This window comes from Gorilla gorilla, chromosome 3 (genome assembly GCF_029281585.2).
Source record: "Gorilla gorilla gorilla isolate KB3781 chromosome 3, NHGRI_mGorGor1-v2.1_pri, whole genome shotgun sequence".
NCBI lineage: Eukaryota > Metazoa > Chordata > Mammalia > Primates > Hominidae > Gorilla > Gorilla gorilla.
Genome location: NC_073227.2, coordinates 38,908,110 through 38,930,521, shown reverse-complemented (window position 1 = coordinate 38,930,521; position 22,412 = coordinate 38,908,110). Strand labels below are relative to the sequence as shown.

General features: G+C 35.1%; 1 protein-coding gene across 7 annotated transcripts in view; it reads right to left on the bottom strand.

The window, feature by feature from the left end:
- The window catches only part of PCDH7 (protocadherin 7), a 426,915-nt gene that overhangs the window by 351,320 nt on the left and 53,183 nt on the right, over positions 1–22,412 (bottom strand). Inside the window, exon 2 of one of the 7 annotated variants that reach the window (XM_055385513.2) lies at positions 6,082–7,915. The exons of the other annotated variants lie outside the window; for them this stretch is intronic. Coding sequence (XP_055241488.1) covers positions 7,838–7,915 — 78 coding nt within the window. The 3' untranslated portion in view covers positions 6,082–7,837. Of the gene's footprint in view, positions 1–6,081; positions 7,916–22,412 lie in introns of those variants that run through there. 7 annotated transcript variants of the gene reach the window in all.

Below are 22,412 nucleotides of genomic sequence, written 5' to 3'. Positions count from 1 at the left end.
TCTTATAAGGTTTTGCATAACAATGAAATTAGATTTCCATAAATACACAGTTCTGTGTGCAATGAATTATCTGTGAATTATGTAACAATTCTAAAGAAATTCCAAATGATGTCTGTAGATTAACTGCCAAAAGAGGCTATGGAACAATTTTTAAGAGGGGAAATAAGAGTCCTCTGCAGACCTACTGTATTATACAAATTCAAAGGAAACTAATAGTTTAATTACACTGTCCTAAAACGGGAGGCCAACAGCTTCTAGTGATTAACAAAGCAAGCTTGACAGAATCTTTGGATATTAGATCTTTAAAATGTTTTATTTTTTGCATGTTTTGAATAGTAAGCAGCATAAAATGAAGAGAAAAACACCTTCAGGAGGTTTGCTGTTTTTTATAGTCCAATATTCACAACCGTTGTGGCCATTTGTTATGCTGTTGCAAAATGGCAGAACCAATCTTCTGGCAGATGACTGTCTTTGGCTCTGCAGAAACTTCTATCTCACATGATAAAGACAAGCACACACAATCTGAATGTGTTCTCACTGGGGAGGGGAGGAGAGGAGAGATGAGAGAATTCTTTTATGTCCTGCAAGCAACAAATGACTTCTAAGGTGCATATTTCTTTTCCTCAGGTCTGTCCAAAGGCAGAGTTCCATTGTGACTCTCCAGAATGCTGTCCTTTGTAAGTAATTTCAATGGCCTTAATAGACTCCTATGAATCACATTATTATTCAAAACCATGATTACCTTTATACATATCTTCTATGTTTGTTCCCAAAATAGTGAAAGGTACTTCTTTATCCAAGTGAATCCTTTGGGCATTGATTTGTGGTCATTTTGGGCATTGATTTGTGGTCATTTGGAATTAAAAATGTAGTTCCTTTAATGCTATTGCACACATAGTTACATATGCTTCGAGTTTGTGGAAGTCTTTCATACCATCAAAATGCCTTTTAAAAAAATCTGTTCTGAATTCAGGAACAAAGTATATGTGTATTCTCATGTTTTAAAGTCAAGAATTATATTTAATTCTGCTGGTATGTGACACAGCCATCAACAACTCTGTAGCTTTTTCTTTCTTTTTTTTTTTTTTTTTTAATTGTCTTCACTAAACCCGTTGGGAATACAATGGCTTAGGTCACAACATGAAACATCATGCTAATTAAAGTGCTAATTAACTGGTATAAGAAATAAATTGCATGAAATAGACTGTTGTATTACTTTGTTTCAACTTTTGTGTCATTTCAGCTTGGTAACTACTAATTTAGAATCTTCTAATCATGCTCTTTAATCCAAATGTTAATCTCAAATGACAAGAGCACAGTTACTAAGCAGTAGTGCAAGATACATATTGTATTTCTTCCTAGTATTAAAGTGGGCTATTGAAAAATAAAAAGATTCTGTGTTTGCCTTCTCCTTGGTGTTAATCTGAATACAATCACTCTTAAGGTAGGACTAATTGGAAGTAAGCCTCATAAACATTTTCACAAACTTCTCAATCTAAATAGCAAGGCGTTTATGTGACTGTTCATCAAAGGATTTTTATTTAAAAGGCCCACGTGATAAATTTGATTATTTCCTTAATATTACCAGTGTCTTTCTTAACATGTAATTTTTATCAATTACATAACTTTAACAATCAGGTTTCAATTTGGGGTTGAAAAAATGGCATACTTTTTTATGTAATAAGTATGCAGGGTTTTTTAAAAGTCAACCAGCAGAATGTTAGAATACTGTACCCACTCGAAATGTATTATCGGGAGGCAGCCAGTTTCTGATCTTTTTGGAATGCACATACCAAATGTCTGCTTCTTTCATAAGTCTGACACATAGGGGAGAAAAAACTCATGCTGACCCGCCTTTAACAGCTAGACACACAGAAAAGAAAGATTAGAGACCTGGATCCCCCTCAGCTCCTACTGAGATAGAATTTTCACTGACACAATTGAGCAGTAGCAATTAGAAAACAGACTGAGCTGTACCTGATCTCAGAGCTCCAATCTCTTAAAATTGGAAATGTTAATTTTTCCCCTAACATCGAACCATATAGGCTAAGACGTTCATTTTGAATCACCCTAATTTTAACTCTTCATTAGAACTTCAAAAAAAAGCAGCTTAAGATAGGTTATTATGGTGATATTAATATCCATAAAAATAGAGTAGCCAGCCCTTTCATAAAATCTGTAAAAATTATTGAGATTTGTCATCTAATGAAAATCTGAAATTGGCTTTGTTTCTTTTCTGATGTTCAGTTGCTAAACTATGATATGAAGTCAAAATATAACTTTCTCATATTTTCACACATGATACTATGTACTCCAAGACCAGAGGGCCATTTCTGAGAGCAACATTTTCCAGTCACGATTATTAATTAATATATTTCTTTCAAAAAGTAGTTTCAAACAAGCAAAACTGAACATTCTCAATGGTTGCTCATTTTATCTTCTCCAAAATACTCTTAGTTAACTATTTCCAATGAAAGCTACTGACTTTTCAGATATTAAATGTTGTCCAGTTCAATTAAGCAAGAATTTTTGTTTCTGTTCATACACTGAAATCTTATCACTTAATAAACACAGCACATTTGCTATTTAATGAAAAACTTTTGAAATAAAATCCTCATGAAATATAATAGACACATTAAATATTTGCAAAGAATAACAACTATTTGTGAAATGGTTATCATAATCAGTATTATCTTTTTATGATAATATGACAATTTATAATTCTTAGGTTTCATGATTCTTATGCTACTAGTAGTCGGAGGAACTTGTATATACCCTTATGACTGTGGATAAAGTGATTTTCAAAAATTATTCTTCAACCTTTTTGGAAACTTTCATCACTGGTTTGTGACAGAGATTTGATTTTGGCTTTCACAGTTTCCTTTCACTTGTCTATGCCTGAAAAAATTACAGCTCACAGAGCTATAAGATTCGAATTATATTTGAATTATAGCAGACCAGAAACTGGAGAACTTGTATCTGCTGAATTTTGCTGAGTTTCACACAATAGCATATAGAGAATATTGAAGGATCAGGGTTATCTTTTCCATAGGCATTTCACCTTTTGACAATGACATTCGGTTTATTTTGGCCCATGAACATCTAAGTCAGCAACTACTACACTCTAGTCATATGTCAAGTATAGAAACAACAATAAGAAAATTAATAATTGCTGGCATTTATTGAATTCTTCTTATACCGGCCGTACATAGGCTGGATTAATCTAATCAACAGTCATAAATAATTTGTAAGGTAAATAGTAAATATTGTTAATAACTTCATATAAAATATGAAGAAATGGAGGCAGTAAGATGTAATTTGTCCAAAGTTCACTCAACTTGTAAATGTATGAACCACATTTCAAACCCAAGCAGGCTGAATTCCAGACACTGCACTCTTAATCACTATGATATTCTGCCATTTAGCACACGACATTGTAACAACTAGCCTGCATGGATGGCTGTGACCCCATTAGGCTGTGAACGCTCCCTGTTCAAAGAATGCAGTTGCAATTTTCCTCATTCCATCTAGGTTCCAGTGGCAAGATACTCATTTTCAAAATGTTTTTTTGACACAAATTATACATAATACAGGAACATACGTTAAGCCCACAAAGCAGGTAAATTGGAAAAGAATTTTCCTTTTTTTCTGTCTACAGCATGTATTTATTTATTTATTGTCTTCTGTTTGTTTGTTTTGTTTTGTTTTGTTTTTTTGAGACAAGGTCTCTCTCTGTCATTCTTGCTGGAGTGCAGTGCTGTGAACACGGGTCACTGCAGCCTTGACCTCCCAGGCTCAAGCAATCCTCCCACCTCAGCCTCCTGAGAGCTGGGACTACAGGCACCTGCCACCATGCCCGGCTAATTTTGTTTTTTACTTTTTGTAGAGATGAGGTCTCACTATGTTACCCAGGCTGGTCTTGAACTCTTAACCTGAATTGATCCTCTCACCTTGGCCTCCCAAAGTCTGAGATGACATGCATAAGCCACCATGGCCAGCCCTGTCTACAATATTTAAAGCAGATCTTCTATATCAGATTTCATCTTCATCCAATATTTCTGTATGCTAGAACTAATGAGTACCTTTCCCATCTTAAGTCATGCAAGTTGAATCCATCAAGCTACTGGATATGTGATTTAAGGAACCACAAAATTCCTCTCTGCATCCCTATATAGTTCTCAATTTATTAATTACTATTTGGCATCAAAGCTCTGAGGCCCTCCTGTTGAGTGTGACCTCTGGACTCAAAGTCCAGTTCCACTTCCTGCTAGTTCTGTAGCTTTACAAGTTACTGAAACTCTGTGTATCTCATTTTCCTCATCTGCAAGATGGGTATCATGAACATAATAGTATCTTCTTCAGGAGGTTAATAAGAATATTAAGAGAGCGATGAATATATCGCCTCTACAGAATTGACTCAGTAACTTAAGATTCAAAAGTCATCAGAGAAATATTAGAATCAGTTCAACTAAACTATATTTACCAAACAGGGAAGTGAAATAATAGCATTCAAAAAAATAACAAGAACTAAAACCAAAAGCAAGGTTTTGATCCTTAATAGCACATTTTGGATTTTGTTTTATATTTTAGTGACATTTTTATTCATGCGAGTCCAAATCTAATGATGGATTCTGCACATAAGTTTTCAGTTGGTGATTCTCATTCACAGCTGTTCTTCTGCTGTAGATAGCCATTTTCCTTGAGCCAAGTTTAGTCTTCCTTTTCTTTTCCCCCAAAATAGAGGCAAGAGGAAAGGGTAGAAGGTTTATTTAGAAACAGGGGGACATAAGAGAGATTTGGTAGGTGGAAGTCTGCAACTCTCTCATCTAATCTTCTAAGGAAAATAAGGAATTAATGGGACAAAATTAAATTTCCTTATCTCGGTTTCATCAATGGCCAGAAATTCACCTAAATAAAAAATTCAGTGTGACCAGTGCTCTAAATAAGGCTTTCTGAAGATTATCCACCACACCTTTGGGATTCTGAAAGTGACACTATTTTGCAAGTCAGCATGCTTCAGAGAAGGAAAAAAAAACCCTCTATACATGCTTTCATTTTGCTTCCTACTGGTTCCCTGACCTTTCACAGTTGGAGTAGTAGCAGGAAACTAAAATAAAAGCACTATTTTCTGTGTGAGGCACTTTGCAAGTAAACATTAATCGTGAAATTAAAAGTCACAAGACTTTCTGCCTGTTGCTTCTTCTAAAGCAGAGAGTTACTATTAGATGAAAGAGCCTACAGCAATAAACATCAGGGGCTAGTGTTTCCTTCTCTTCTGAACTCAATCAGGCTGATCCAAGTCCAGAAATGCCTTTGAAGTCAAGGAGACCTTCATGTGCTGATCAATCCTTGCAGGGGTAAAGAGCAAGAAAAACTGGTTCTTGCACTTTAATATTCTGCCAGGCAATGCATTCAACTCGATGCAGAACAAAAAGGTTTCCTCTGTTACAAATTGAGTGATTTTGTACTTGGGTACTGCTTGCTTCAATTAACTTAGGGGGGGACCTATTGATCCCAGAACACGATAACTTATACCTCAGTACATATTTCCATTAGGTTAAACTAATGGTGAGGTAGCAACAACTGTCAATTCATACTGTCCCTTGGTCTTGCGCTTGAGGTCAATTTAAGTGGAAACCAGCATGTGATTCTCTTAATATGAATGATCAATATTGATTATTAAGATAACGAATATTAAGTATCTGTTTGAAACATTTCTAAGTTACCAAAACCTTTGAAGTTAAGACTTAAAATTATCTTAAAAATGATAGTGTATTCCAAAACCCAGTTGAAAAGTCTGAATACCCGTGAACTCAAAAAATGTATCCCTCATGTCTGGCTGTTTAGTGGCACAGCAAAATTTGACATCTAGACTTCTAACTTGTTCAGAGTGTTTCTCTCCACACACTCTCATAATTAACTCAGTCAAATCTTTTTATCTTAAGTGTCTAAGATAAACTCTTTTCTCTCCATTTGTAAAGCTGTAGAGAGTGTATTCTAAAAGCCACCAATATGAACCTATTTTATGTCCCATTATCTTTTAAGAGACTGTTAAAATAGGAAATATAGGCATTTTATAAAGTAGTTTTTTTTTATTATTTTGGTCACAAAAAATATTCAATACAACAGAATTATACAGTTTGTTGGCTTATAATTTATTATAGTATCATAAATAAGGACAAAAATCCCTGTAATATTATTGATAGGGTACTAACTGCAGTTGATTGTCACATAGAAAGAAGAGGTAAAAATTTTAACTATAAAGTCAATTGGCAAGATAAAAAGAAACGAGTACAAATAGCGGAGAAGAACAGTTTCAAAATTATTATGGCACACGGTGACTACACAAAAACATGTCAGTCTGCTTTAAATATTCACTATCTTGTTCATGTTGATATATCATTACTGGTTATATAATTTAGGTTGAAGAAAAGTGGGGGAAAGCGCATGTAGCTTATTGGTAGAATTAAAAAGTTATAGTTAGAACACAGATATTTCCGTATTTTTTTCTATAATAGCACCCATGATTCACATCCTGCCGCTATGTGAGACAGCCTGAAGGAGGACACTATGAGTTTCCAAGTGTCTGCAGACTAATTTCACATGAGCCTACTCTCATTATTTTCAGGCATTGGTATTGTCTTAATTTAAATGGCTCAATTGCATTAAATATTATATTTAATTGGCAAATTGTTGAAGTAGTCATTCTATTTTAAAATTGCTTCCTTTGTGAATAATAATCTTTAATAATGATAACAGAATGGCTTAAGACAGTTTACTCTACCTCTTTACATTCCAGGTAACAAACCAAAGTGCAAATGCTAATCATTAAATTTTACCTCCTTCCACTTGTACACACACACATAAATGCATACACATACCCTCACACCCATACAAAAATTAGACTTTATACAGTATCTTCAATTGAGCAAGTAACTGTAATGCAAAGAGGTACTTCCAGCATGCAATTCATCCTCAATAAATTTAAAAAGGCCCTCCTCTGCATATATAAATGCGTAGGATCACAAATTTAAAAGGACAGTTTCTTATTGATATAATGGCCATACATTCCTTGAGCACTTACATAGTTAACCCCAAATTCAGTTGGAAACTGTGTAAAATGTCTGTGACATATACTGTGATCTATCTTCTGCTTTTGCACCATCATAAATTATGTTTCAACAAGTGTAATAATTGCCTAAATTTTACTTCCTCTCGTGTTCACTAGATTCTCACTTTCCCTGATTGGCAGTAGTATTTCTTCTTAATGCGTTATTAAATAGCATTGAATTGTCTAATTTTCTCGGATTTCAATCCTGAGGTATACATTTCCATTTTCTTTGTTGATCTAGCACAGACTCAGGTGATTTCTATATAATGCATCCAATTAGTTCAAACAAGGCAAATGAAATCACATATATACTAATCTCCACATTATTAACTATAAACAGTAACAAGATACATATCCACACTCTTTGCTTGAGTCCATTCAAGTGCAAACTGAAGAAAAAGAATTTCCTGTTCTTCTTTTCATACTCCTGAGTATGGCGATATCTGATTCTGTTTCTCCACAGTAATTGATAAGATTGCAAAACCTCTCTCTCACATCCCTCCTTTATTCCATATTGAGAGCTTGATTTTTTTCACTGGTTTAAAAAGCACAGTTTGATTCCTTTTTGCAGAGATCTTATTTTAAAGGCTTTTTTGTTTTCTTCAAACTCAAAGCTTCATTTTAATCAGTTAGTGATCCTGCCCCTTGGGAATCGATTTCTTTTTACGCAAGACAAATCCAGGTCTATTAGGATCCAACATATTGAGTTGGAACACTGCATATATTTCACTTACGAGCACATACATTCATTTTACACGATTCCTCAATGTGGCCAGAGGGGTTCATGGTCTGCACTGTATCCACCTATAAAAAATACAAAAATATATGTCTGCTTTACAGGGATGTGAGTAGGGTTTTGCCAGCCTAGTTCCAAAGCTTGGCTGATAGTATTCTTTCCTTCTTTAAGATGTATTTGCTGATAGTATTCTTTCCTTCTTTGAGATGTATTTGCAGTAGCCATAACCTCTTTCAGAAGCCATAGAGACATAACAGTCCTCACTACAATTAACAACCCTGAGGCATCTAAATCAATACAGCTGGCTAATCTCAGGAATGCTATCTCTGACAAGAGATGTTTACATGGTATAAGAAACACTGCATTTAGTGTGTTTCAGAGTTTAAGCTTTTCAAGGCTATGAAATGTCAAAAGAGGGCTGGGGGAGTGTTGTTTGCTTTCTTTATATTACAAATACAAATAAGAATGAAATGGTAACTTTGCTGTCAGTGCTTTTACGACTTGCACATCCCTAAGATCTCAGAGATGTGAGCTTGATCTGAATGTTCACACCCTTCCAAGTAGCTCTAGTCTCTTAATGCAATCATTAGATAGCTCACTTTCTCTATAGAAATCGGGACAAGTTATATGCTATCAACAAATGGCCTGCTAATCTCTGGTCAAGGATGAATTACGCCCCTTTTCAAAGTCATGACTGTAAAAGCACAATGTTTCCCAACTTTGTTTCTAGTTTGGAAAAATAAAAGTTATGACAAAAACTCCTTCAAATATTTTGGTGCTAATGTCAGTTTTAAATAGTGTTAAATATTTCTCTGAACTTGAGCCTGACCAACAGGTCAATTTCTACTTTCGGTGCCAGAAAGTACACAAAGTGTCTTTTTCCAATTCGATGGTGGTGCAATTGATGTTAGTAAAATCTTAGTAAGTCTGAATATTGCCAAAAAATAATAATAAATCACTTTCATAGAGTAAACATGGTACATTTCACTGCCCAAAGCGCTTATTTTTAAGAATTAGGATCAGAGAAGAGAAATATTCCACTTAATTTCCAATGTAACAATGCATCAGCACACTAGAGTCAAAGTTAGAAAAGAAATTAATGACTTATTTCACTGAATGTTGGACCAACTTATTTGTGAAAGTAAATGGTGTAATAAAACAAGTAATGACTAACTTTAAAATTAATCATTTAGAGAACAGAAAATGCATTAAAATGCTCTGACAGTATATTATCAATATTAGCTGTAAAAAGTTAAGCAGCATTAAAATATGTCTTAATTTTAAAATTTAAATGGTGTCTTCTTCTAGAAATAAAAACAATATCTTTTTGTTTCTCTAGCAATAGCTTTAAAAATTAATATATATGGGGATATTCGGGCTAATTACATAAAGCAAAACACATTTACCAAGGCATCTATAAGTGAATCTTTATGATTTAAATTGTAAGTTTCAGAAAGTTCATGTTAATTTACACAAACCATATCACTGCACATTTAATTCTAAAATTCCTTATACACAGATGAAAGCTAAATATTTCAAAGTTTCTGATATCATGCGTTATTTACTAACCAACTAAAACTACCTTAAAGTAATGTATACCAGGACCACATTAGATTTTCCTATTATGCACTTTTCTTATATATGATATGATTCCATAGCGCTTATCAACTATTTAACTATTTTTGTGAAGTTATTCATTTAATTATCACATTCTATACAAGGCTACCATGTGGTCTATGAAGGCAAATATCATGTACTTTCTGTTTCTTTTCAGTGTTTTTGGTACATGTTTGGTTGCCCTGAAAATTGGATTAATGAGTACATGCATATTTGGAAGTAACCAATTAGGGAAATCATATTACTTGTTATATCATAGTATCACATATGTAATTTTAATATTTTGAAATCACAAGGTTATCTTTGACTTTCTATTGTTTATCATATTTTAGATTATGGAATACACCTCTTTCAAACTATAGCAAATGCTCTTTATTTTGCTAGCATCCCCATTTTGCCCCTTTTTTTCCCCATCTCTCTCTTAAATTTAGTCTAACAACCTAAAATTTCATTAAGCTTCTCTTGTTAATTCTTCTCCTATAATAGTATTTCTCTTCTTTTCTTAAGCGAAAGATACTATGTAAAATTTTCTGCAAGGTTTTTAATAAATGAATAGATAAGAAAAACATTTTTTAAAAAAGATAGGAAATTATAGGTGTCAAATGTTTTAATTTTTATTTTCAGGACCTGATTTACACTTTTAACTTAAAAGCATCCCCAGGAATATAATGCATTTAAATGTTACATTAATCATATTGCTATGCAGCATAATGAAGTCCACGTATTAAAATGTTATCGAGGAACAGAAACTCTCTCATTTCATATGTTGACTACATAAGAACAGGCTTCTATTTTTGTGGTTTAAGCTGTGATGTGCTCAACAAATGCAATGGTGTACTAATACTCACCTGTCACTAAAGCCAAAAGAAATAGGTACTTTTCTCACCATTAAAGATTAAATGTTTAGAAACAAAAAGTGCCTATCTTGAATCACTTATTGAGTTTATACACAACTACTTAGGAATCACCATTCTGAAAATTGTCTTTGGTAAGGGTCAGAGTAGAACTGGATGTTACCAGGATGTGTTGGTTTTGATTTGAATCAGCTAATTAAAATGGCCCTGGAAGCAATTTTCAGATCACAGACACTGAGGAGATATGCTCTAGTAAATCAGACCAAACCAATCTTTCAGTCAAGTCCAATTCAGCTGAAGTTGTATAGACATGGCCTTTGTCTTTGCCTTTCAACCTTTCTCCTGGATTTGTTCTATCACTCAGGCAACAAGTCTCTCACACATACACACACACACACACACACACACACACACACACACACACACACACACACAAACAAATGCAGATGGAGCCACATCATTCCTTGAGCAGCTTCTACCAGGTTATCTCTGTGTCTCACTCAGCTTCCATTTCGTACCCCAGAGGCTAAATTAAGCTGAGAACTTTACTTAAAAAAATCAGTAAAATGTTCACTTATATAAAAGCTATATTGTTTACCTTCTCTAGACCTCCTTGGCCAACAATAGGTAACTAGTGCTAGGAGAAGAAAACTGAATTATGCAGAGAATTGGAAAAGAACTCAGACCTCAGTACAAGAACACACTGCACACCCACACATGGGAATAAACCTGTCCTTTATCTGTGACCCTGAAAAACTTCAAAACCACAGACAGGGAAATATATATATTTTAAAAGAAACAGATGTCTGTTTTTCTTCTTATTTTTATTAGGTATGCTTCAATACTAAATCATGCACTATGTAATTGGTGTAGATTAAGTACAAGTATCTGTTGAATGTGTTTGCATATAATTGGCAATACGTAAAATGATTCCATGAATATTCATTATCTTTTTCCTTGTCTAATGTTCAAATCTAGGGAAAAATAAAAAGTATGATATAAAACGCAGAGTATGCCATGACCCAGAAAATCAAATTGATGTTAAGTTTCCACAGTCTAACAACAGGAAGTTGATGTTAATTTTTAGAGCATAAATGCATAATAGAGGAGTTGAACCATTGGTTAAGAATAACCAGTGTTATTATTAACATTGAAAAGTTTATTGGTTTTTTTTCTTTTTTAATAATAGGAAACCATTTGAAATGAAAGACAGGACATAGAGTGAACATGGGATTTAGGAAAGTGGAGGACTATGAGAAAGACAATTTTGGTTGGTATTTTGGTATTTCACTTTCTTCTCATTTATACAAATGATATATCAAAAACCATAAATGACAATAATTATCAATTACTGTGACACTTGTATAGATGTTGATGGGGCTCAAGAAACACCACCCCAAAATATGGTACCTTGGCATTAGAGAAAACAGCAGGAGCAGGAAAGCCAACTCTCACCTTCCCCTTGCCCTTCTCCCTTGAAGCAGGTCATAAGACCCTCATTTGAGAGGTGCCCTCCATATACTCGAAGGAAAGGAACATCCTTATCTTTGAAGACACAGTGCCACACAGAAGAATCTGAACAAATAGGCCTTGCTGAGTTCCCCTCAGTTTATAGACATTAAACCACATCTCTTTTGTCCAATCATACTTTTCTATGACTACCCACGTCTTCATCAAACCCAAGCATAAAAACATATGTTTACTTATTTCTTTGGGTCTTCATTTTTTAACGAGGGCTCCCATGTCATGGAAAACTTATATTAAATAAATTTGCATGCTTTGCTGTTATTATTCTATCTTTTGTTACAGGTGCCTCAGCTATCAATCTAGCAATGGTTAAGAAAAAGAAATCTTTTCTCTCCTACAATGTTTATTACAAGATTGCATTTAACTATCTAATTTAACCTCAAAAAGTCCTTGTAAAGTAGGAATAATATTTTTCTCATTTTACACTTGAAACAGAAGCTCAGAGTGTTTAATCTTCTTATGTAAAATCACACAGGTAAGTGGTAGAATTAGGGCTCAAATCAAATAGGTTCCCCTTACATTATGTTTCCTCACATTTATTTTTTTTAATCCAAGTTCAAATCTTTTTAAAATAGACAGCAAAGTTATCATTGTAGATATCTCCATTTTTGGCATGTTTAAGAAAAAATAAGCAAACTTATACAAGTTTCCTAAACTAATATAAAAAAAGTGTTAAGAAGCTCAGTTCTAGAAACTTCCATATATATCATACTCTATCATGATTATTTAAATTCACAAATATATATTCTATCATAATTATTTAAATAGATGCATACATATGAAGCAACTTCTACATACCTGAAAGTTGTCTAAATTGCAACATGAAAAAGAATTAATTAAAAGACTCATTCTATCCAATCAAAGAAAGGGAAGTCTATACCCATTTACATAAGTTAGAGTATACACACACACAAAGGCCATTAGCGCCGTTTGAATTATACTCTTAAAAATAAGTATTTTAGTCAGCGAGTCAACCACTGATTAGCTACATAAGAAAAGGAGATAGAGGCCGGGCGTGGTGGCTCACGCTTGTAATCCCAGCACTTTGGGAAGATGAGGCGGGCGGATCACCTGAGGTCGGGAGTTCAAGACAAGTCTGCCCAACATGGAGAAACCCCGTTTCTACTGAAAACACAAAATTAGCCGGGCATGGTGGCGCTTGCCTGTAATCCCAGCTACTTGGGAGGCTGAGGCAGGAGAATCGCTTGAACCCAGGAGGTGGAGGTTGCAATCAGCCAAGATCACACCACTGCACTCCAGCCTGGGCAACAAGAGGGAAACTTCGTCTCAAAAAAAAAAAAAAAAAATAGAGAGATAGAAAATATTATACGAATTCCTCATCATAGATACTTGGCCCTGACTTCAGAGTATAAATGATTTGGGAACTTACAAAAGAATGCCTTGGGGCCGGGTGCGGTGGCTCATGCCTGTAATCCCAGCACTTTGGGAGGCCGAGGCCGGCGGTTCACAAGGTCAGGAGATCGAGAACATCCTGGCTAACACGGTGAAATTCTGTCTGTACTAAAAATACAAAAAATTAGCCAGGCGTGGTGGCGGGCACCTGTAGTCCCAGCTACTCGGAAGGCTGAGGCAGAAGAATGGCCTGAACTCAAAAAAAAAAAAAAAAAAAAGAAAAAAAAAAAAAGAAGAACGCCTTGGGTTGGGTAGCCAAGCAATCAATGTTTCCTCACTGGCTGTTAAAATCATGGAATCCTAGGATTCATTAGAAAGAATACCATATGTATGTATCAGTCCAGTCATGTAAGAGGCATGGAAGGAAATACAAAGCACCATAAAACACAGTCCTGGTTCTGAGGAAACTTTTATTTATCTTTTGAAATGGTAAAACTATTTCTTATAGTTTTACTTACTTGGCTCTTACATTTTTCTCTCCAAGGTTACAATCTGCTTATATGTACAAAGTTGACAGGAAGATACAAGGTGAGGTCAGAAAACAGTGAGAGGATTTAGTTTCCCTGCCTAAACCAGAGATTTTCTTAATTCCACTCAGCTCCGTCATGAGCTGTTTTTCCTATTGTCTCTACTTAGCTGAAGCCTACATAAAATAGAATCGAGTATACTAAGAAAAAACAAACAAATATAACAAGACTGTTCTGAACATCCTCAATTAGACGTACACAGACAAATTAATTCAATAACTATCAAAAGACAGAGTATTCAAATAAAACAACTATTTGTCAAGAGAATGCTAATGTAATTAAGTATGTAAAGATTGGTGCTCTAGAAGAGCCTGTTCTTCAATGTTAAATCATCTTTCTCTTGGTCCATACTTTTATTTTATTGGTTTTATAAAAACAACTGTTTTATTTGTTTCTTGCTTTTTTTTTTTTTTTTCTTTTCGACGGAGTCCTGCTCTGTCACCCAGGCTGGAGTGCAGTGGCACAGTCTCAGCTAACTGCAACTTCTGTCTTCTGGGTTCAAGCGATTCTCCTGCCTCAGTCTCCTGAGTAGTTGGGATTACAGGCATGTGCCACCACGTCCAGCTAATTTTTGTATTTTTAGTAGAGATGGGGGTTTTGCCATGTTGACCAGGCTGGTCTTGAACTCCTGACCTCAGATGATCTACCTGCCTCGACCTCCCAAAGTGCTAGGATTACAGGCATCAGCCACCCCGCCTGGCCAGAAAACAACTATTTTAAAGAAACACCCTTTCTGAATCAGGGAAGGATACAGATTACTACAAATAGACCATACCACTATGCACTATATAAGTAAAACATTAGAATGGATCCCAGCTTTAGAGTTCTAATTACATTTGGCCAAAGTTAAGAGTTAATTCATTTCCATTCTGAAGGCTCATAATAAAAACGTAAAATGATACAAACTTAAACTATCATTATTATCCTCTTCAGGCCATAATACCGGCCACCTTTGGAAACAAAAGCAGTATTGGCTGGTATTCATGTGCCAAGGCTGCCTGAGAGAAACAGAGACTAGATGCTAATGAGAAGATGAAGTGAATAGCAAGTTTGGCTGTCCTTAAATGACACTAAAATTGCAATCATGTGCCTAAAAAATTGAGAGCTACTTGGGGAGCCTTGAACACCCACAGAGAAGAGTAGAAAAATACAAAGTATTTCCAGGTGATTGATAAACCCACTAACAGTTTGATCTACTAAAAAGCAAATTAATTAAATGTCCAAGGAATTAATTGAGACTTGAATTTGTAAATGTGAGATAGGACAAAATTAGAAATTACAAACAGTTTCCTCTTTATGAAAAATATGTTAAAAATCTAAGAACTGGCACAGTGATTCTATATGATCCCTTTGGTTGATAATACGTGAATTTCTAAGTTGAATATAACTATCTTTTAATATGATTTGTGGTTTACCAGCTTCAAAAACCTATGCTTTCTGACCATTAGAAAGTTCTAGAAATGTTTTCAGAAAGACTTTTTGTAAACACTAAGACATTGATTTAAAGATTGATATGAACATATTCAAATATTGATTTTGGTACAAGAAAGACATTACATTACTATCTAATGTAGAAATATAATTTCAGAAATGAGACCAGGGGCTGGGCCTAGTGGCTCATGCCTGTAATCCCAGCACTTTAGGAGGCGGAGGCGGGCAGATTGCCTGAGTGTAGAAGTTTGAGACCAGCCTGGGCAACATGGCAAAACCCCGTCTCTACTAAAAACACAAAAAAACAGCCGGGTGTGGTGGTGAGCACCTGTAATAATCCCAGCTACTCAGGAGGCTGAGGCAGGAGAATCGCTTCAACCCGGGAGGCAAAGGTTGCAGTGAGCTGAGATTGCACCACTGCACTCCAGCCTGAACGACACAGAGTGAGACTCCGTCTCCATTTAAAAAAAAAAACAAAAAACGGAGTAAGGAGGCCATTTGGAATCATTCTTTACCAGATTATTTACTTTACTAGTGATAATGCTGAAACCCAGAGATGTGACAGGACATGTTCAATATAACATTGCAGACCTTAGATTGAAAGCAAATGTATTCACTCTCAATTCGGCTCTTTATTTCCACTTAAATTATGAGAATTATATGACAAAGACGTTGAAGATTTGGGGATGAGATTATTTAAACAAAGACTAGGTATCTCTAATTCCAGTACAACCCAGTTGTGAAATGCAGGAAAGATAAATAAGTTACACCGGTATCCTTCTAATTTATAGCAAATTTTGCATTAATAATATCAGTTGGTTCATCAAAAAGAATAAACAGCAATGCAAAAATCCCAGCAAAATGTGTTAAATACAAAAAAAAATTCTTTGTAGTAAAGTTTCTGTGTGATGTGAGATGAATTTGGAGAATCTCCTTTTATTTTTGAAGAGTTTGAAAAAAATCATAAAATATAATCAAAGTTACTTTAAGTCAAGCTTTGTCATATTTTCATTTTAAATTTTGGGGGTATGTTTCCAATCAATATAGCATATAATTTTAACATGCACATTGTATGAAAAGTATTGAAAATCTTATACTTCAAAATAGGTCATAAGTCTTAAAATGCTTGATTATAAGGCAATATGGTTTTCTCAACAGAACAAAAAAAAGATTATTTGCTTCTCTTTTGCTCTTTTGTCTTATAAGTGCAGCGTGATGTATTAGTTTAATTAAAGTCTACCAAATTATCATAAGGATTTTATGTGCTACAAATAATTGGCTTTTTGTTCTCTGCTCACTTTTTGTTAATGGAAGCAGAATTTTTTTTAATGATACTTAGTATATAAGACAACAGAACACTACAGGGAAGAAAGGCAAATGAGGTGTCTAATGAAGTGACCTTTGGCATCTTGGACTGGAAATAAAATGAAGACTGCACTAATGCAATGAAAAAGTCAATGTTTCCAAAGGGTTAAAAGGATAGATCATATTATGGCTCAAAGCCAAACTGCACCTAGAATCCTACCATATATAAAAATGACAAACCTATTAATATGAAAAGATGATAGGCTCTAAAATTTAGTAAAATGTACAAGCAGATAAGATTTTTTAAATGTATACTAGAATGAATCAATCGTTTTATGTGAAAGATTTAGGTTGTTATTCAGATAGAGTTATACTACCAGGTACCTCTTTAATAATAGGCAAATATAGCACATAAGTGAACATAGAATTAATAAATGTAACGTAGTAAATGAAAGTTGTTTCACAAAGTAACAGTACTAACATAACCACTCTTACTAAAGGTGAGTGGGAACAAATTATAATTAAAATATACAAGCATTTACATGGCACTGCTATTTCTAACAGTAATATAATAAAAACTGAGAATAACCTCTGAACTTGAAATCAACCCACTGATTATAGAATCTGAAAATCAGAAACTACCAGTGACTCCCATATAGTGTGATTCTAAAGCACTTTACATAATATTCATAGGACATAAATGATAATCAGCAATGCTTCTTTTGTTAAAATTATGTGATCACCACTCATTTACTACTACCTTGAAAGAAGCATAATGTATGTATTACAGGATTCCTGAAATGTTTGAGCTTTTAATTCATCCTCTGAATTACTTTTTAAAAATTTTCTGCTGTTATTCTTGGCGTCAAAACATGTTAAGAGTTTCAATTAGTGATACTAACATTCTACTGGAAGTTTGTAAGGTTTCAGGCTGACATGCCAGATCACTAGAAAGTAGATACTATCCAGTGACCACATTTCACAAAGAAGGAACTCAGGAACTGAGAAATTAACTTTCCCCAAATCACAGATCTAAAACGGCAGTATTGGAATTTTAAGCACAGGAAGTCTCACCCTGGTCTTTGTTCTCTCAAGTAGACTACACTCCACTGCCTTTCCAATGAGTGATTACATTGTTCTTAAAAGCAAGTTTTGTCAAACTTGTTATACCTTTTCAAATGTACCTCAACAACACTTTTCAGGTAGGGAATATTACTGGGATTTTTAATATATCCATAAAAATTAGTATCTAGCTAACCTTAAGTTCTTAACTGAAACTCTCTCTCCCACTTACACACACACACACACACACACACACACACACACACACACCACATATCAAAATTATAATCATATTTCCGAAGAACAACCAGTACGTGTACCTAATGATATACTCAAATGGTGCTAAGCCTGTAGGTTTTCCTCATTTCTTAAAGGCACCACTTTGCTCTTGTGAAATCTTATGACCTCAAAAGCCAAACTAAAAATTAAGCCAAGAAAATGATAGTCTCCCCAACTCGTGATACATTTTTTTCAATGATAATTCTCTCATTGGTTGTCTCTGAAGAAACGGTCTCAGGAAGGAATGTTCCTCAGTGAGTGCACATGCATACTTTGAACAGATATACTTGATTTACTTCATTTGTTTCAAGCCAAAGAGTGAAAGGGAATCTTTGACAAAACTGTCATCTTTAAAACATGGTGATATTTCATTTTCCCCTTCTGCACTATTTAGATTGCTTCGAACTGAAATGCTTCCAGCAGATCCTATGTCCAATTTTTCAAAGTTGTCACTTCCTAGCAAATCTGCTTAAGCAAAATATTTATGTTGTTAGAAAACAGAACAAACATACATTATAGACTACATTCCATTCTTCTTTGCAGGTCAGAGTCTTATTCAAGAATGGGAACTTGGAAGAACATGTGGAAATAAATTAGAAGATGACTATGATGGATTGGTTTAAGTCAATGAATGTGGTACACATCTGATTAGTTTCCAAAGATACACTTGGACTTAGTTCAGTATAGTTTTCCATACAATAATCATATAATCAAAATGTTATTTTCAATGCATTCACCAAAGGTCATAAAATTTAAAAGAACAAATCCAGAGGAAAATGGGACAATGAAAGACGACCATGGTTACTCTTCCTTAGTTCATGTCTATAGCAGCTATTATAATGTACTTGCCAACATTCTACGTCTTAGAGGGAAATGAAAAATCGCCAAGCGTTACACTTGTAGACCTCTGGCCTTTCTGAAATGTGGGCATCATAACTCATATCTTTTTTTTTTTGCAATGGAGTTTCACTCTGTCACCCAGGCTGCAGTGCAGTGGTGCAATCTTGGCTCACTGCAACCTCCGCCTCCTGGGTTCAAGCGATTCACCTGCCTCAGCCTCCTGAGTAGCTGGGATTACAGATACGCATCACCATGCCTGGCTAATTTTTGTATTTTTAGTAGAGATGGGGTTTCACCACGTTGGCCTCAAACTCCTGACCTCGTGATCCTCCTGCCTTGGCCTCCCAAAGTGCTGGGATTACAAGCGTAAGCCACCATGCCCGTCCTATAACTCATAATAGCTGAATGAGAGAAAGCACAACAGAAGCAAAATTCGAAATAATGATTACAAGAATCAATTGTATGAAAGGAAACAAAATTTGTCATTCTTAAGCAACTTCCAAATGTAAGAATAAATATGTTTGAAAGGTTCAGTGATGCTGTCTTGAAACATTACTCAATACCCTTAGTATAGAGTATACTTTCTGAATATACACACACACACTCACACACACACTCCAAGTTGTATATATTTAGATATACAATATTTATCATAGATGGAACTTATTCCCCTCTATGCATGATTACATAATGCTTGCTGAAATTAATCTTTTCAAAATTATGCACTAAAAATTACCTAAGACTTACAATTCCTTCCATTACTTTAAAAAGCTAGTCATGTCTCAGCAAAAGCCAAGACTGCTTATGGTGTACAATCTGAAACCCAATTCTCTCTCGGCACTTTAACAGTAGATCTGTCACCCTTTAACACCACAAAATCAATACCCTGGAATGTCATGGTTCTCTGATGGCCCACAAAGTCAAGGCATGATCAATTTCAACTTCCTTACTAGACAGAAATAGACTTAGACAAATAAAAGATTCCATTCAAGTTAAATTCAATAAAACAAAAGAATAAAGAAGGAGTCAAAGCTGTTAGAATTCAGTCCAACAAATTTACACTTAAATCTAAATCAATTTTTTAAGCCAACTAAATTGCACACACAGTCATAAGGTATGTATTATAACTTGTAAAAAGCATATGAATTACTCCAATCTATAGATTAAGAAATACTATCAGTTAGGTATGTCTTCATTACATTTGGTAATAAACAACAGGAGAATGATGGCCTCTGAGTTCTATACTATATATCCCTAGAACATAAGAGCAGAAATCTTCTATTTCTTGTCATAAACTGTATATTGTACGTAGAACAGTCCCTGATGCCGAGTAAGCCCTTAATAAATATCTAATCACTCTATGAAAAGTATTGCATACTTTAAATATATCTGGCACATAAACTCTATGAGGGCCAAGGGTCACTCTTTCTTGTTCACTGCAATACCCCGGCTTCTGTTGTGCCTAGCACATTAGCAGGCACTCAATGAACATCTGCTGATTTGAATAAACAGAGGATTCTGTGGAATTTAAATGACAGACTTCAAGAATTTTTTTCTGTAATAAACACTTTATACACCAGTGGTTTTATTTTGCTCCAAAATTTTGACATACATAAACATAAAAACTTATTATTTAGTAATACTTTAAAAAGCTAGGCCTAAGAGTTAAGAGGCATGGAGTGTGGTTTTGGTTCACTAACTTGCTGTGTAACTTTGCCTCTCCATGTCTCTCCAGTTTCATCTATGAAATGCAAAGGAAGGGTACAGAGAGAACAAGACAGTTCTCAAGTATCCTCTTGGGAATATTTAGGTATATACACCCTCCTGGGTATGGGTGGAGACAGGGATTCAGAAGAAATCAATGAAAGGGACTCTAGAGGTCAGAGAAAAATCAGAAAGCAATCCTATTAAGAGACATAAAAGAAATTGAAATCACTCAACTGAGCAAAGAAAATGCTGAAAAAGCGTAACTGAAGCAAAACTACATGGGAGAACTTAGAAGCATGTGGTACCAAGATCTCAGGTGCTACTTCCAGTCCCACTAAATGGAATATAGGATGGCCCATTCCTTTGTCTTCCAATGTCATAAAAATTAAAAAGAAAAACATTCACACTCCCATCTAGCTTGTCCCTAGGGGAAGCTGTGTGACATAATTCTGACCAATAAGATATACAGAAAAATCTTTGGGAAGGGAATCCCTCCCAGAATAGAAAGGAAATGGGATGAAGTGAAGTTTTCCCTCAACTTTCTCCCCACCTGAAATAGGAACTTAGTGGCTGGAGAGACAGCAACCCTCTGGGGAATATGGTAATGAAAATAAAATATTTATGATGGTGGGCAAGAGGAAAGCAGCACCATGATTCTTCAGTGGAAGTTGCGGAAGACCTCTAGAGTCTCGTATAAGGAAAACATAAACCCCTCATTCCACTCTGGTGAATCTATTTCTTGCAGCTGAGTGCATTCCTAAACAATACATTCCCGAAAAAGAAAAAGAAAAAAAAAATAGAAGGTTTATCCAAAAAAAGAGAAGAAAAACGCAATGTATGATTATGAGAGGTCCATGATGCTACTAACAGACACTAAATACAGGGCTGTAGGTGTTTTCGTCTGATCAACTACCATGTTTCACATACTTTTATATTGCTGACACCTTGCAGAAAGGAGACCACTTTCAAGTGTAAAATCTTTGAACCAGGAATCAGAAGTCATGGGTTTCCCTTCTGGCTCTTTCACTTAAAAACACACTCAACTTTTAGCAAGAAATTCTTCACTATAAAATAGAAAGTAGGCTGGGTGTGGTAGCTCATGACTGTAATCCCAACATTTTGGGAGGCCAAGGTGGGTGGCTTACTTGAAGTCAGGAGGTTGAGACCAGGCTGGCCAAGATAGTAAAACCCCGTCTCTACAAACATTCAAAAATTAGCTGGTTGTGTGGTGGCACATGCCTGTAGTCCCAGCTACTTGGAAGATTGAGGTGTGAGAATCACTTGAACCTGGGAGACAGAGGTTGCAGTGAGCCGAGATTGTGCTACTACACTGCAGCCTGGGTGACAGAGTGAGACTTTATCTCACAAAAAAAAAGGGATTAGATAAATAAATAAAATAGAAAGTATAGCATTTATTTGATAAAGGAATTGTTAGGATTAACAAAATAATACATGTAAAAACACTTTCTAAAAACTTACAGCACTTTACTAATAGCTGTGTATATGGGATGGCATAAGTAAAATACTGAGCACAATTTTGGGCACACAGTAAGTGTTTATTTATCATTACCACTGTTATTATTCAAAGATACCTATCCATAGCTCCTTGAGAAAATCCCTGCCTTGCTAGAGACACAGTCCTTCAGAAGGCATATTCCTGCCTCATGACTCTTCTCTTCTAGGCATGGCAGATGGAATGAAGAGTCAACTCTTAACCAAGCTGAGCCAGAGTTTCTCTCCCTGGCATTTGAAATAGCCACCCAAACACAGTAGCAGTTTTGTAGGTAAACAGGCATACAACAGGCTAATTCAGGAACTATGAAGTTGTCAGCCATGCTTTACCTCTAGAAAAGAAAAAGATAACAAAGAAAGAGATAGAGAAAGAGAGGGAGGGAGACAGAATACACATGATGGCCTTGAATTTCCAATCCATTTCTGAAGATTAGGTCCCATGTATTCCCAACTTTAGCATAAAATGTCTTCCGCTGATTTCTCATATTGGA